Genomic DNA, 12117 nt, shown 5'->3' with positions numbered 1-12117 from the left:
TCACCAACTCACCCTTCCCCAGTTGTCAATTCAATAGTTTAAGTACGATAAATCATAGAAAGGTTCACATCTTCATTTTTTCATTTGTAATTGATATTGCCCTTGTGAAGTTGTGATTCATCCGCAACCAAGAAAAACATTTGTCTCCCTAAAAAAAAAAAACCTTTGTCGAAGTTGCCGGTTCAAATGTTCAAGTATTTAGCCCAATGAGTATCAATGGGCCCATTACCTTTTTATCGTTTGTCACTCTTTCGAAAAGAAAGTAAAAAATCTACCGCCAAAAAAGAAAAAAAGAAGTTAATTTCCGAATAAACTCCGATTCAACTGAAAATCTTAAAAAACCAAAGAAACTCAAAAACACAATCAACAATGGAGTCCACTACGATCACCATCCTTCACAACGCACTGATCGTAACAATGGATTCCGACCTCCGAGTGTTCGAGAATGGCGCTATCGTTATCAAAGATGATAAAATCACCGCAATCGGAAAATCTGACGACATCCTTAGCCGCCATTACCACCACTCCTCCGTCACTCTCCATGACCTTCACGGCCAATTCGTCCTACCTGGTTGGTTATTTTCAAATTTTCTCTCTCCGTTGAACTAATTCTTAATCTGTTTGTCTAATTTTGAGGTTTTGATTTGTTGGTGGAAATGATGACTGATAAATTAGGGTTTGTGAACACGCATGTTCATACATCACAGCAGCTGGGAAGGGGAATTGCGGATGATGTTGACTTGATTACATGGTTGCACGGTCGGATTTGGCCTTACGAGTCTCATATGACTGAGGAAGATTCCTTCATCTCCACTTTGCTTTGTGGAATTGAGCTCATTCACTCTGGGGTTAAGTTTATACATTACTCTTAAGTCTCAGTAACTTCAATCTATCTTTGAAATTCAATTATCGTAACTTGTCTGAACTTATCACTTATTGGCCCTATCTAAACATTATGTGAATGCCTACCAAGAGGCTCCCATACTAGGGTAATGGGGGTCATGTACACTGAACCTTACCTCTAGATATAGAAGAGGCTCTTTTTCATTCTCCCTTAATCTGATAGGCAACAACTTCACAATAAATAAGATGCATAATCAATATAATGAACCACTCTTTGAAAGCCTCTTGATAATGCAAAGTGAAAATTTTAGATTAAAACTTGAATTGTTAAAAGTTTCCTTGGATTTTAACCACAGGACTTTGTAAGAGGAGATTATGATCATGTATTATTCCAAGTGGGGTAAACTGTAAAGCTGATTGGTAATAAGTGTTACTCCAGAATAAGACTATGAAGTAACTAATACTCCATTTGTGAACTGTCTTCTATTTTAACTATCAAATCTTTTACTTGAGGAGTGAAATCCATGTGTGAATTGTCCTGTATTTTAAAGAAGTAGAAAGTTGATAGCTTTACATGTCTATTAAATTACTCTACGTATTGCCAATTGGTTTTACAATGGAATCTACTTGGACTTGTACGTGGTGTTACTCTTCTCTTAGGTGGGGGGGGTCAGGGGAGGATTCATTGTTATTCAAGTTACTGAAGACAGATTTGAACATGATTTAGCACAAATTGAATTAAAGGATATGCTTGTTATTAAGCTGAAATATAGGAGTTCAGTCAAAATCGTTAATTTCTTGCATTAGAAAAGAAGAGTGTTTTGGTGTTTAGCTATGCTTTATTCCCTACCATGGTAAATGGGTGTGATGCAAAATTGTTTGGTAACACTTTTTGAGTGGAAGGAGGGTTGATATGTTAGTCTGGAATCATTTCTTCATGAAAAGTAAATTCGAGACTTCTGTATTCTGTTAAACATGTACCACCCTTCATATCATATTTTGCTTGATTTTATCGTTGCCGGAGTCCTTGAAGGAGAAAAATTGCAAACTCTTTTGTAATGGTTCAAAATGTATTTTATTTACACTCTCTTAGACAGCCCAAAATTCCCGAGGGGTCTGATTATTGTTTGGATCCAGGTGACTTGTTTTGCGGAAGCAGGGGGGCAGTACGTCTCTGGAATGGCTAGAGCAGTAGAAACACTTGGCTTACGTGCATGTTTAACAAAATCTATTATGGATTCTGGTGAGGGTCTGCCAGCGTTGTGGAGTGCTCAGACTACTGATCAATGTATTCAGGTTGGCTTATTAGAGCTAACTTCGAGATAGAATATCCAGGCAGATTCACCAAAGTTAATGTCTTTTTTTTAAGGTCTCAGTCTCAGAAAGAACTTTATGAGAAGCACCATGGTACTGCAGAGGGGCGGATCAGGATATGGCTTGGGATTCGGCAAATTTTGAACTCAACTGATAGCTTGCTTTTGAAGACCAGGGACCTGTCTAGGGAGTTGAAAACCGGAATTCACATGGTACTTATTCCATTCATCTCTTCGCAGTTTGCACCTCTTCCCCCCTTTCTCTTAGTTGTCAAATTCTTGTTTCCTCATATCTTAGTTTTTTTTTTCTCTCATTCAAAACCGAAGATACTTTTATTGACCAAAATACTAATAGTATGAAAAACAGGCATTTTCTCTTACGCTAAGTACAACTTCTATTATTTGTGTAACTTTGGTGAATCTCGTTAGTTATTAAGCCTTTAAGCTTAGCTGCAGTTTGATCGTTCTTCCCACACCGTAAATCATGTTTGTGTATTACGGCGTATGTTGTATCTTGAGTTTAAACCTCTAAACTTGTACAACTTCTGTTGAAAGTGTAGTTATGTTCTATAACAGGGCATTGCAAAATTCAGAATTCCGGTTTCTTTTCATCATTTCCGATCCTGGTTAAGATGCTGTCAATTGTCAAGTAACTTGAGCTTATTTCTATTTCAAGAGTAACATATCATTTTGTTGATTCTTTAATATGATCCTGTTTCGCGAATTGATTTTTCTTTATCAATATATTTTGTGATTATCTTGATGTATTTATATTTTTTGTAATAGCATATTGCTGAGATTCCGTATGAGAATCAATTTGTCGTAGACACCAGAAAAGTTGATCATGGAACAGTGACATATTTGGAGAAAATAGACTTCCTTCAAAGCAATCTACTGGCAGCTCACAGTGTTTGGGTCAATGATAATGAGGTAATTGTGCTGCAGACTTTATTTTTGTTCTCTTCTCTGCAAAAACTTGTAAGAGGGTCGTAATGTTAGTTAGCATATTCAATTCTTGTCATGGATTTAAAAAATGTTGTGAGTCTTTATCTGAAACTTGTTACGCCAGTGGTTGGAAATTGAATTCAACTTGTTAGTAAGGTACATCCTACATGACCGTATCTGACGTTTGAAGGTTCAAAACTGCCTTGAGATGCTATTCTGAAGCTCTGTATTTGCTTGTACAGTGGAACAGCTTTTGATATCCTTGTCAAATCTGTTTGAGAGAGGGCTATTTCATGATGATTCGCATAGATTTTTGGTAGATCTATATAGACGAGAGTTATAAACTGAGGGTAAACACCTCACCTGTTTGCAGTATATGCAAGTATCATGCTTTCTTTGCGGAGAATTGTGGACATTAAATACTTGTATGTGACTACCGTCTCTTGTCCGTCTAGCAGATTGATTATCTGTCAAAAGCTGAGGTAAAAGTATCTCATTGTCCGGCTGCAGCAATGCGGATGCTTGGATTTGCACCTATAAGGAAAATGATTAATGCTGGAGTTTGTGTCTCTCTTGGAACAGATGGAGCTCCGTCGAACAATAGGATGAGCATTAGTATGTATTTTTTCCCCTTACAGTCTCACCTGAACATTTTAATAATTTGTCTCCGTTTTCTTTTTATTGAAGCTTGGCTTTTAGCCATTGTTTATGGAGTATTTGACTGTTTGATTAATAATATTGGAAATTAACACTGCCTGAGATGAGAGTTGAAACGGACTATATGGCACTCCATATATAGTTACTAAGGAGTTAATTAAACAACTAGCATCTGGTAAATTAGAGATAGATGTGCACAGTATTTAGCTGCTTCTTCTTTTAGCTTGTTCTGTCAGGAAAATTGGTGGGAAATTTTTTGGAATTTGAAGGCCAGGAGTCAAGTGTTTCAGGACACTAGAATTTCTTTATGGATTTAATCATGCAGAAGATGCTCCTACTTCAAGTTGAAGCTAAAGGTCTCACTCAAAATGACGTCACTCTTTAGGAATTGCTTCTGATTAAGAATTGTCTAAGAATACAACATGCAAGTAAAGTTCAGTTCAGAGAAACCCATTATAGCAAAGAAAGGGAAGTATGTTGGGAACTGGGATGCAAGAAATTGTCTCTGACTGTTAAATTTAATTGCTCTTTAATTTCTCATGCGGTCAAATCTATTGACAAGTTTGACAATTTGAGTTCTCTTTGGGTTCCCCCCCCCCTGTAATTCTTATATGGTGAACAATCTGAACGTAATGGGTTCATGATATCTGTGGCCAAGAATAATTCCTTGCTGATTCCTGTGTAGTTGATGAAATGTACCTAGCTTCGCTGATAAACAAAGGACATGAAGTTTTTATAACCGGAACAACTGATCCCACAGCACTCTCTGCTGAACTTGTCCTCAAAATGGCAACTATAGATGGTGCTAAAACTGTGCTATGGGACAATGAAATAGGGTCACTTGAAGTTGGCAAGAAGGTTAGCTTGAAGCTTTTTGTTAATATATTTTTTTATATGAAAGAAGGTTGGTTTGATGGCTTCAAGTTTCCATCCTGTGTCCCTTCCTGTGATGATGGCGTATACTTTTTGAGATTCTTGAAGTTTGTTTTTTAAATATGAAAAATGGTTGGTGTGATGGCTTCAAGTTTCCATCCTGCGTCCCTTCCTGTGATGATGGTGTATACTTTTCGTGATTGAATTTTACTTTCATGTTCATGCCATTAATCTCTCTTTCTTTATTGCTCTTAGTTGAATGTGGGGGCCACAGTATTATGTCATAATCTGTCATATAACTGCAAGGAGAAGAAACAATCATATTGACTGTCTCTTAGCAGCGTCCATCTAATGCTGCTTGTTTGAGGGCCTGTCATCTGAAGTACTCCTTTGTAGAGCTCTTAATGTTCTGTTTTTTATCTTAATTTGTAGGCTGACATTGTCATTATTGATCCTTGCTCTTGGACTATGGTTCCTGTTCATGACTGGTAAGTTAAACAACATTTCTCTATTAGTTATATTGGTTGAGTATAATGAATTAATGATAGAATGATAATAATTGTTCTAGGGACGTAGTCTTTAAGCTTAGGCTCTAAACAGCCAGCCAAGACCTCAGCACTGATGCTGGCAGTTGTACAGGATACCAATGTTTTAAATGCATGAGATAAGCAATTCCTAGTTTAGTGATTTTACTGTCTCGTGTGCTTTTACTATTAACCAGGGTTGAAATCTTACAAAGCAATTTCTGTAGGGGATGACTAGACATGCAACAGCAATTGTTTATCATCAATGTCGACCTTAACCACAGTAGATCTTAATAACCCCCCCCCCCCCCCTAACACTCTAACACACTCTAACAACACATATACGCACATAGATGCGGTAGGAGAGTTAAAGATTGCGGTGGTGATGAAAAATTGAGTAAATTTCCATTATAAGTTGTCTCACCAAGTTTGGTATAATATAATGCAAGATAAAATATAGTGTGAGGCTCTTGCATATTTGCATAAGCATATTTCCAGATCCTCGGGGATTCATTATGTGTATAAGTATAGAGATGCTAAATGTTGAGACTCATGTGAAATTCACAATTTAAGACTCATGTGAAATTCACATTGTAAGCTTGAGGAATTACTCCTCCCACCGCCAATAGATTTTGGGATGGAACATCTCTTGCGCAAAAGCTGGTAAAATCCTTCTCCTTTTGCAGGCGCCCCCATTTTATAAAGTCCACGCTACAGAGTAAATGTCTTGTTTGTTGTTTTGCAGCATATCTAGCCTTGTGTACAGCATGCGAACTGAAAATATAGTATCTGTTATTTGCAATGGAAAGTGGATTATGAAGGACAAGAAGATCTTGAATGTGGATGAGGTAATTTTTCGTTTTTTTCTCTACACTCTATCTCTTGTTCTGTCGTATGTTGTCTCTGTGTGTAGGGGCTTTGATCACATCGCAATTTTCATTCATTTCTTGCAAATGAAATTTTCTTCCATTGCTTCTGCTTCCCTGTCAAATAGCATGTCATGTAATCGTCATTGATCTTTGGAAATCTCCTCATCTCTAATCAACTTCAACTTTATTTTATTCGAGATCTCAACTTTATTTTAATCTAGATCAGTCTTACTAAATCTATAATATTGGAAGTTTTAAATGTGTGTGCGTTGCTTTACAATATCGTGCTTAAGGGTTTTTGGGTATTATGCCTTCCTCAAAAGTTTTAACAGGAGATGGTGAGGTGATTTTATTCGTAAACTAAGTTGTTTTTATTATCGTGATCATATTGTTCGCGTAAAACCATTTTATTCCACTTATCACAGGGGGAGATCATTTCACAAGCAAAGAAAGCTGCAAAAGAGCTTTTGGAGAGGGCTGGCATTAGTATTCCAAAGAGAATGCAGATGATCTGATCGGTTCTTCAGGAAAGCCCCCCTGCCTTGTTGATGATCTGATCTGCCCACTCGCTTCACAAGAGATTTTCTAAAATGGCCAATCCTTGGCATTTGTTTATGCAAGAATGTGTTCAAAAGTAAAAAGAATCTGTACTTTTATTCTATGATCTTTGGAATCCATCTTGTTGTAATCATAGGTAGCAAGGAGGTAAGCGACTCGATTTTGCTTCCTTGTAAATGTGCTTGATGGCAATTATGTTGCATATTTTGCAGAAAATTGATCAGAAAGTTGATTAGAACTGCCATAATTAGTGTTGTGGAACACTTATTGTGTTATGGGTTATATATAAGTTATAACCATTGTTTTTGTTAGGCAAATTTGTCAAAAAGGATCTTTTATAACTCAAATTTTGCGAGAAAGGACTTTATATAATGTTTTTTGTGAAATCACACCTTAATGTAAATTTTTTTTGCGAGAAAGGACCTAAGGGAAGTTTTTCCGGCATTGACTGAGTTTTTCCGGCCATTGACTTGCACGTGAGCAGCACGTGTGACTTAAGTTGGTTAAAGATACTGATTTTCCCGAGTCTTAAAATTTCAAACTTGATTTTATTTCGATTTTTTTTTCAACTTTAGGTTATAAAGCTCAGAATTTTGGAGGAAAATTGGGTGTGGTTAGCAAAATAAAGCCACACGTGCTTCTCACGTGCAAGTCAATGACCAAAAAAGTTCAGTCAATGTCGGAAACTTACTTTTGTTTGTCTTTCGCACAAAAAAAATTACATTAAGGTGTGATTTCAAAAAAAAAATTATATAAGGTTCTTTTTCGCAAAAAAAATTACATTAAGGTGTGATCTCACAAAAAAAAATTATATAAAGTCCTTTCTCACAAAATTTGGGTTATAAAAATTAAAAGGACAAATTGTGTTGTACCACCTACAAAAATCGAAAAATTGTTTTTTACCACCTAAAAATTTAAAACTTGTATTTTACCACCTAAAAAATAATTAAAACTTGTTTTTTACCACATAATAAACGAAAAAGTAGATGAAACCTTTAAGTATGGCTACCTAATTCAATTTTCTTCCAATTTTATACATTCCTTGTGTGATTTTCTTTAACTCTTTCACCCTTCACTCCTTACTTCCATTAAATTTTGTCAATTTTGTGAATTAATGGTGGTGAAAAATTATGTAAATTAATGGAAAATAAGGAAACGGGGGAAGAAAATAGAGTTAAATACATGAAATCGTGGAAGAATAAAACATTTTAAAAGTATTACCGTTATTGTGACCCCCTACATAACATTTTAATCTATTTTTCCATTTTGCAGGTGGTAAAAAATAATTTGTTTATTTTTTTAGGTGGTAAAATACAAGTTTTAATTTTTTAGGTGGTAAAATATAATTTTTCGATTTTTTTAGGTGGTAAAAAACAATTTATCCAAATTAAAAAGTCAATTTTAGCAAATTTGCCTTTTGGTTATATTTTTCTTCTCTCTCTGTTTTTTGTGTTTGTGCGAGAGACAGATTTGCAGTGCTAGTGTGCATTTTGAGGACGCACCCTACCAACTAAGTTGAGAAAAGAGGGAGCTCAATGTACAATGGTCCTATAGCTTTCCAAATTGTGCAACACATGTACACTTCCGGCCCAACTGGTTTGTATACTGTCTATTTTTATCTGCCTCGAAATTTTACACTTTCTATTTTAGAAAATACCCTCAATTATTATTTTAATACCTACAAAAAGTTCTCACACTCTCACATTTAATTTTTAAAATATTCCATTATCTTCTATCACATTTATTTTTCAGTTTTCAATAAAATAATATCATACCATCTCAATTTAAATATACTTTTCCAATAAAATAATATTGAAAACCAAATCACAAACTATATCATAAGTGTAAAAACTATGAGTATAAAACACTACAAATTGTTTTTACAGCAGATCCAGTAGACTGACTATCTAATGCACAACTTTGACCGCTAATATTTCTAAATTTTTATTAAAAAGTTATCAAAAGTTGATTTAGTAAACATTTGTGACTAATCCAATAACATATTACGACGTATAATGATAACATTTACGTTAGTAAAAAATTAAATCAAAATTAGCAGGTAAATATCGTAAAAGTTCAATTGATGCAAATATTCAGAAACAACGATAATGCATGAGTAAAGTATTAGAAATTATATTGTATATAGAATTCCTAGACATATCCTATTGTTCATAAGTTTATATTTTAGGAGTTTATGTTAAAGTAAGAGTAGATTAGGAGAAATAAGCTTTCGTATTTTATTATTGACGTATATATAATATACAGGTAAACAACCCTAATCCAACATAAACTCCTAAAATATAAACCTATGAACAATAGGAAACTATAACCATGTGTCGGTCAAACTATTCACGTGCTAAACCTAACATCACTTCATCGCTAAGATAGATTTACTCGCACTGTTGTACCAGAGAAACCTAGAATCCTCGAAGTTCCGACTTCAGAACCTTCTAGTTCTAGAGTATCTTATAAAACCCTCCTCCTTTGTAAAGCCACCTTAAACTTCTCACAATCAGAAAATCACAAATCTATTTTCGTTAAACAAAAAAATTCCTCCTGAAAAACTCAAATATTTTCCTCAAGAAAAAATCTTATCTTTTGAAATATGATGGAACCTCCCTTTTTCAATTCCCACTACCAAACACCCTTAACTCCCCAATTCTTCCGTGTTCCGGTGCGACAGAGACCAATCCCCACCCGAACGCCGTCGTCGTCGTCGAATTTGCCGAGAAAGGTGGTTTCTATCCCCATTCGCTATGTGAACTCAACGAACGAACGTTCCGACGCTATTCTTAAGATCCAGAAAACGTTTCGCGGGTTTCGGGTCAGGAAACCCATGAAGAAGATTCTGGAACTCAAGCGAGAGGTGGATGCTGTGGAGAAGAAGCTTCAAGAGAGAGAAACAATGGCGGTGCTGAAGGGAGACCGGATAGAGAGGTTGAAGGTGAACGAGGGTTTGATGTGGTTGTTGTTTAAGCTTGATTCTACCCGAGTGTTTAACGATGAAATTAGGGGTTGCCGTAAGGCGGTGATTCGGAAGGCGATTATGTTGCAGGAATTGGTCGATTCTGCCATGGATGATGGTGTGGTGGAGGAGAGAGATTCTGAGGAAATTGCTGATGGTGAAAATTCAGAAAAATCTGAAGGAATTGTTGAGAACACTAATAATTCGTCCGCAATGTTTGTCAAAAATTCGGCGACAATGGAGGAAGAGAGAGAAGCAGTGATCAACGATGAAACCCTAGAAAATTCTGACGAAGCTGAAGAACACGCTGAAGATGTAGACGAAGCTGAAGAACAGGTTGACGATGTAGCGGAAGTTTCGGACGATTCGAGCAAAATTCAAGTTGAAGAATCGGAACAAACAGCAGATCAAGTTAAGATTGAAACTGTTGCTGCTTCTAATGATACCTGGGAATGTGTTGGGGGAGAAACAGAGGAGCAGAAGTCTGATTTTGTCGAGGAAAGCGAAGAAGATGATCATGGAGAAGCTGCTGAGAATCGCGAAAGCAAGAGAAACTCTGAGAATCGCGAAAGCAAGAGAAACTCGCCGGAGAAGGGACCTTCAAACGAGGACTGGTTTGTCATAGACGGCGGCGAAGAGGAGGAGGAGAAAAGGAAGAAGGAGAAGTTGCTGGAGAGAATGGCGGAGGATAACAAGAGGTTGGTGGCAATGATGGCCGATTTATGTGAGAAAAACGCAGTTCAAACTAGTTTGATCTGCTCATTGTCACAGAGGGTTGAGCATCTGGAGAAGGCTATGAGTGATAGATTGAGGAAGAAGAAGAAAAAGCTTAATGCTTCTCTTATTTAAGCTTGATAATATTTTTTAAAACTAGATTATTGGGTTGACTTTTTGCCAAAAGTTGGGTAGTTTTAGTGAATTTTAGGGTGATTGGTACTTGGTAATTGATAGTTTTGCTAAAAGTTGATTGATTATTTTGAATAAAAGTAAGATTATGCTATTGGGAACTATTTGTGTGCTACTATTGGTTTTGTTGTTGTTTTTGTTGCTGCTTTGCCAATGAGCCACAAAACCTTATTGTACGAATGCCCTCAATTTTGACTACTAAGTTTATGATCTCAGTAGCTTTGGCGTGCTATTGTTGCCCTCGGTTTTGACTACTAAGCTATGATAGTATGATCTCAATAGTTTTGGCGTGCTATTGTTGCCTTCGGTTTTGATTACTAAGCTATGATCTCAGTAGTTTTGGGGTGCTATTGTTGCCCTCGGTTTTGACTACTAAGCATGATCTCATTAGTTTTTGCGTGCTATTGTTGAATGGTGACACGAGTTTAAGCAAGTCCCATCTACCTCAATCTTGTTTGCTGCTACATAAGGAATTATGTACTGCTGTGTGCAAAACTCAGAAACACTACCAGTACAGGCTTTGTATTTACATTACAAATACAGGCTTTGACAAGCAAAATACAAAGCTGAACTACATCGTCATATCTAAAACTTTTACCAAAATAAGAACAATCATGAAAAGCAATAAGAACAACCCAAAGGAAGTCCAGTGTTTTGACTACCAGCTTCTTGACTGTTAATTTTCAGTTCTTCTAAGTAGACATCCTTTGTTCTCCTTTTTAGGCATTTTTTTACAGCTGATTGTTATGCAGTAAATATTCAATCAATTGTCCTGAAATTCAACTAGTGTTGATGCATAATGGTCAACAAAAAGATAAGAAAAGCAATGCAAATTATGCAATAGATGACAGTTAATAATCAAGAATTAGTAAATGACCCTGAATTAGTAAACAAACAAGAAATTATTCATTTTATTTGCTGCATGCCAACTTTGGTTGACAATATTCTTCCTTAGTTTCTTATATTCCATTCCAATAATACCCAAATATAGGGCGCTTTCCTTAGACATATTCTACTATATATATTCTTCACATTTTTAACCCCGAAATTCACTTTGTTAATCGTCTTCTTCATTATCACCAGCGAACCATTTCAAAAGTTTAAGGGGGATTGTCCTTAACTCTGCACTGATTTTGGCCTTCCCCCTTTGAAACAAAGACAACTTGCTTCAAGGCTGCAACCATGGCTTCCTTCTTTAACAGCTTGTGTTGCGGTTGTGTATGTGGATCATATGACGACGATGATGATTCCTTTCACGCAAACGGAAATGTGCAACATATTCTGACGATTGAAGCTTGGGAAGAGACGTTAAACTTACCAGGAAAGATCATTGTAGCATGTTTTAAGGCATCATGGTGTGGACCTTGTAAGGTAATTGCACCCTTTATCGGTGACTTGTCTCGGAAATACGATTCGTCCTTGTTCGTTAGCATCGATGTCGACGATGTTCCTGACCTGAGTGATGAATTCAATATCCAAGCCACCCCAGTTTTTTTCTTTTTTTTGGATAGACAAGAGCTTGACATGATGGTTGGTTCTAATAAAGCTGATATACAAAAGAAGGTAGCTTCTATTGTAGAATTATATAGTCAAGATTTCTAAACACATTAAGAATTTCATGTAATCCTTGATATTAAATTAAATTATTAATGTGTAATCAACAA

The 12117-nt window shown here is 36.1% G+C and overlaps 3 protein-coding genes across 4 annotated transcripts; all 3 read left to right on the top strand.

Moving 5' to 3' along the window:
• The first annotated feature begins 238 nt into the window (after window positions 1-238).
• LOC110785735 (uncharacterized) lies at window positions 239-6893 on the top strand. 2 transcript variants are annotated; one of them, XM_021990238.2, is made up of 10 exons: window positions 239-571; window positions 676-848; window positions 1981-2139; window positions 2220-2369; window positions 2943-3086; window positions 3560-3716; window positions 4444-4616; window positions 5064-5119; window positions 5901-6003; window positions 6450-6893. In XM_021990238.2, exons 1-10 carry the CDS (start codon window positions 370-372, stop codon window positions 6537-6539), a joined length of 1407 nt encoding a protein of 468 aa, XP_021845930.1. In that variant the 5' UTR covers window positions 239-369; the 3' UTR covers window positions 6540-6893. The 2 variants fall into 2 exon arrangements, with proteins under 2 accessions (XP_021845930.1, XP_056686824.1); XM_056830846.1 differs by having other exon boundaries at window positions 291-571; window positions 708-848.
• Window positions 6894-9190: 2297 nt separating this feature from the next.
• On the top strand, window positions 9191-10396 carry LOC110785734 (uncharacterized). The gene has a single exon (XM_021990237.2). The coding sequence runs from the start codon at window positions 9191-9193 to the stop codon at window positions 10394-10396; it is 1206 nt and encodes a 401-aa protein (XP_021845929.2).
• A 1098-nt stretch (window positions 10397-11494) lies between these two features.
• LOC130462501 (thioredoxin H9-like) lies at window positions 11495-12117 on the top strand. Its single transcript, XM_056830857.1, has one exon. The coding sequence runs from the start codon at window positions 11636-11638 to the stop codon at window positions 12053-12055; it is 420 nt and encodes a 139-aa protein (XP_056686835.1). The 5' UTR covers window positions 11495-11635; the 3' UTR covers window positions 12056-12117.

The sequence above is a fragment of the Spinacia oleracea genome, chromosome 1 (genome assembly GCF_020520425.1).
Source record: "Spinacia oleracea cultivar Varoflay chromosome 1, BTI_SOV_V1, whole genome shotgun sequence".
NCBI classification, from domain to species: Eukaryota; Viridiplantae; Streptophyta; class Magnoliopsida; order Caryophyllales; family Amaranthaceae; genus Spinacia; species Spinacia oleracea.
This window is presented reverse-complemented; position numbering and strand designations above follow the sequence as displayed.

Bases quoted from the DNA above. Each gene is read 5' to 3' on its own strand.
- LOC110785735 (XM_021990238.2), top strand. From the start codon at position 370: ATGGAGTCCACTACGATCACCATCCTTCACAACGCACTGATCGTAACA. The intron at 3,717-4,443 runs GTATGTATTTTT...ATTCCTGTGTAG, and splicing joins GAACAATAGGATGAGCATTA to TTGATGAAATGTACCTAGCT. The intron at 4,617-5,063 runs GTTAGCTTGAAG...CTTAATTTGTAG, and splicing joins CACTTGAAGTTGGCAAGAAG to GCTGACATTGTCATTATTGA.
- LOC110785734 (XM_021990237.2), top strand. From the start codon at position 9,191: ATGGAACCTCCCTTTTTCAATTCCCACTACCAAACACCCTTAACTCCC.
- LOC130462501 (XM_056830857.1), top strand. From the start codon at position 11,636: ATGGCTTCCTTCTTTAACAGCTTGTGTTGCGGTTGTGTATGTGGATCA.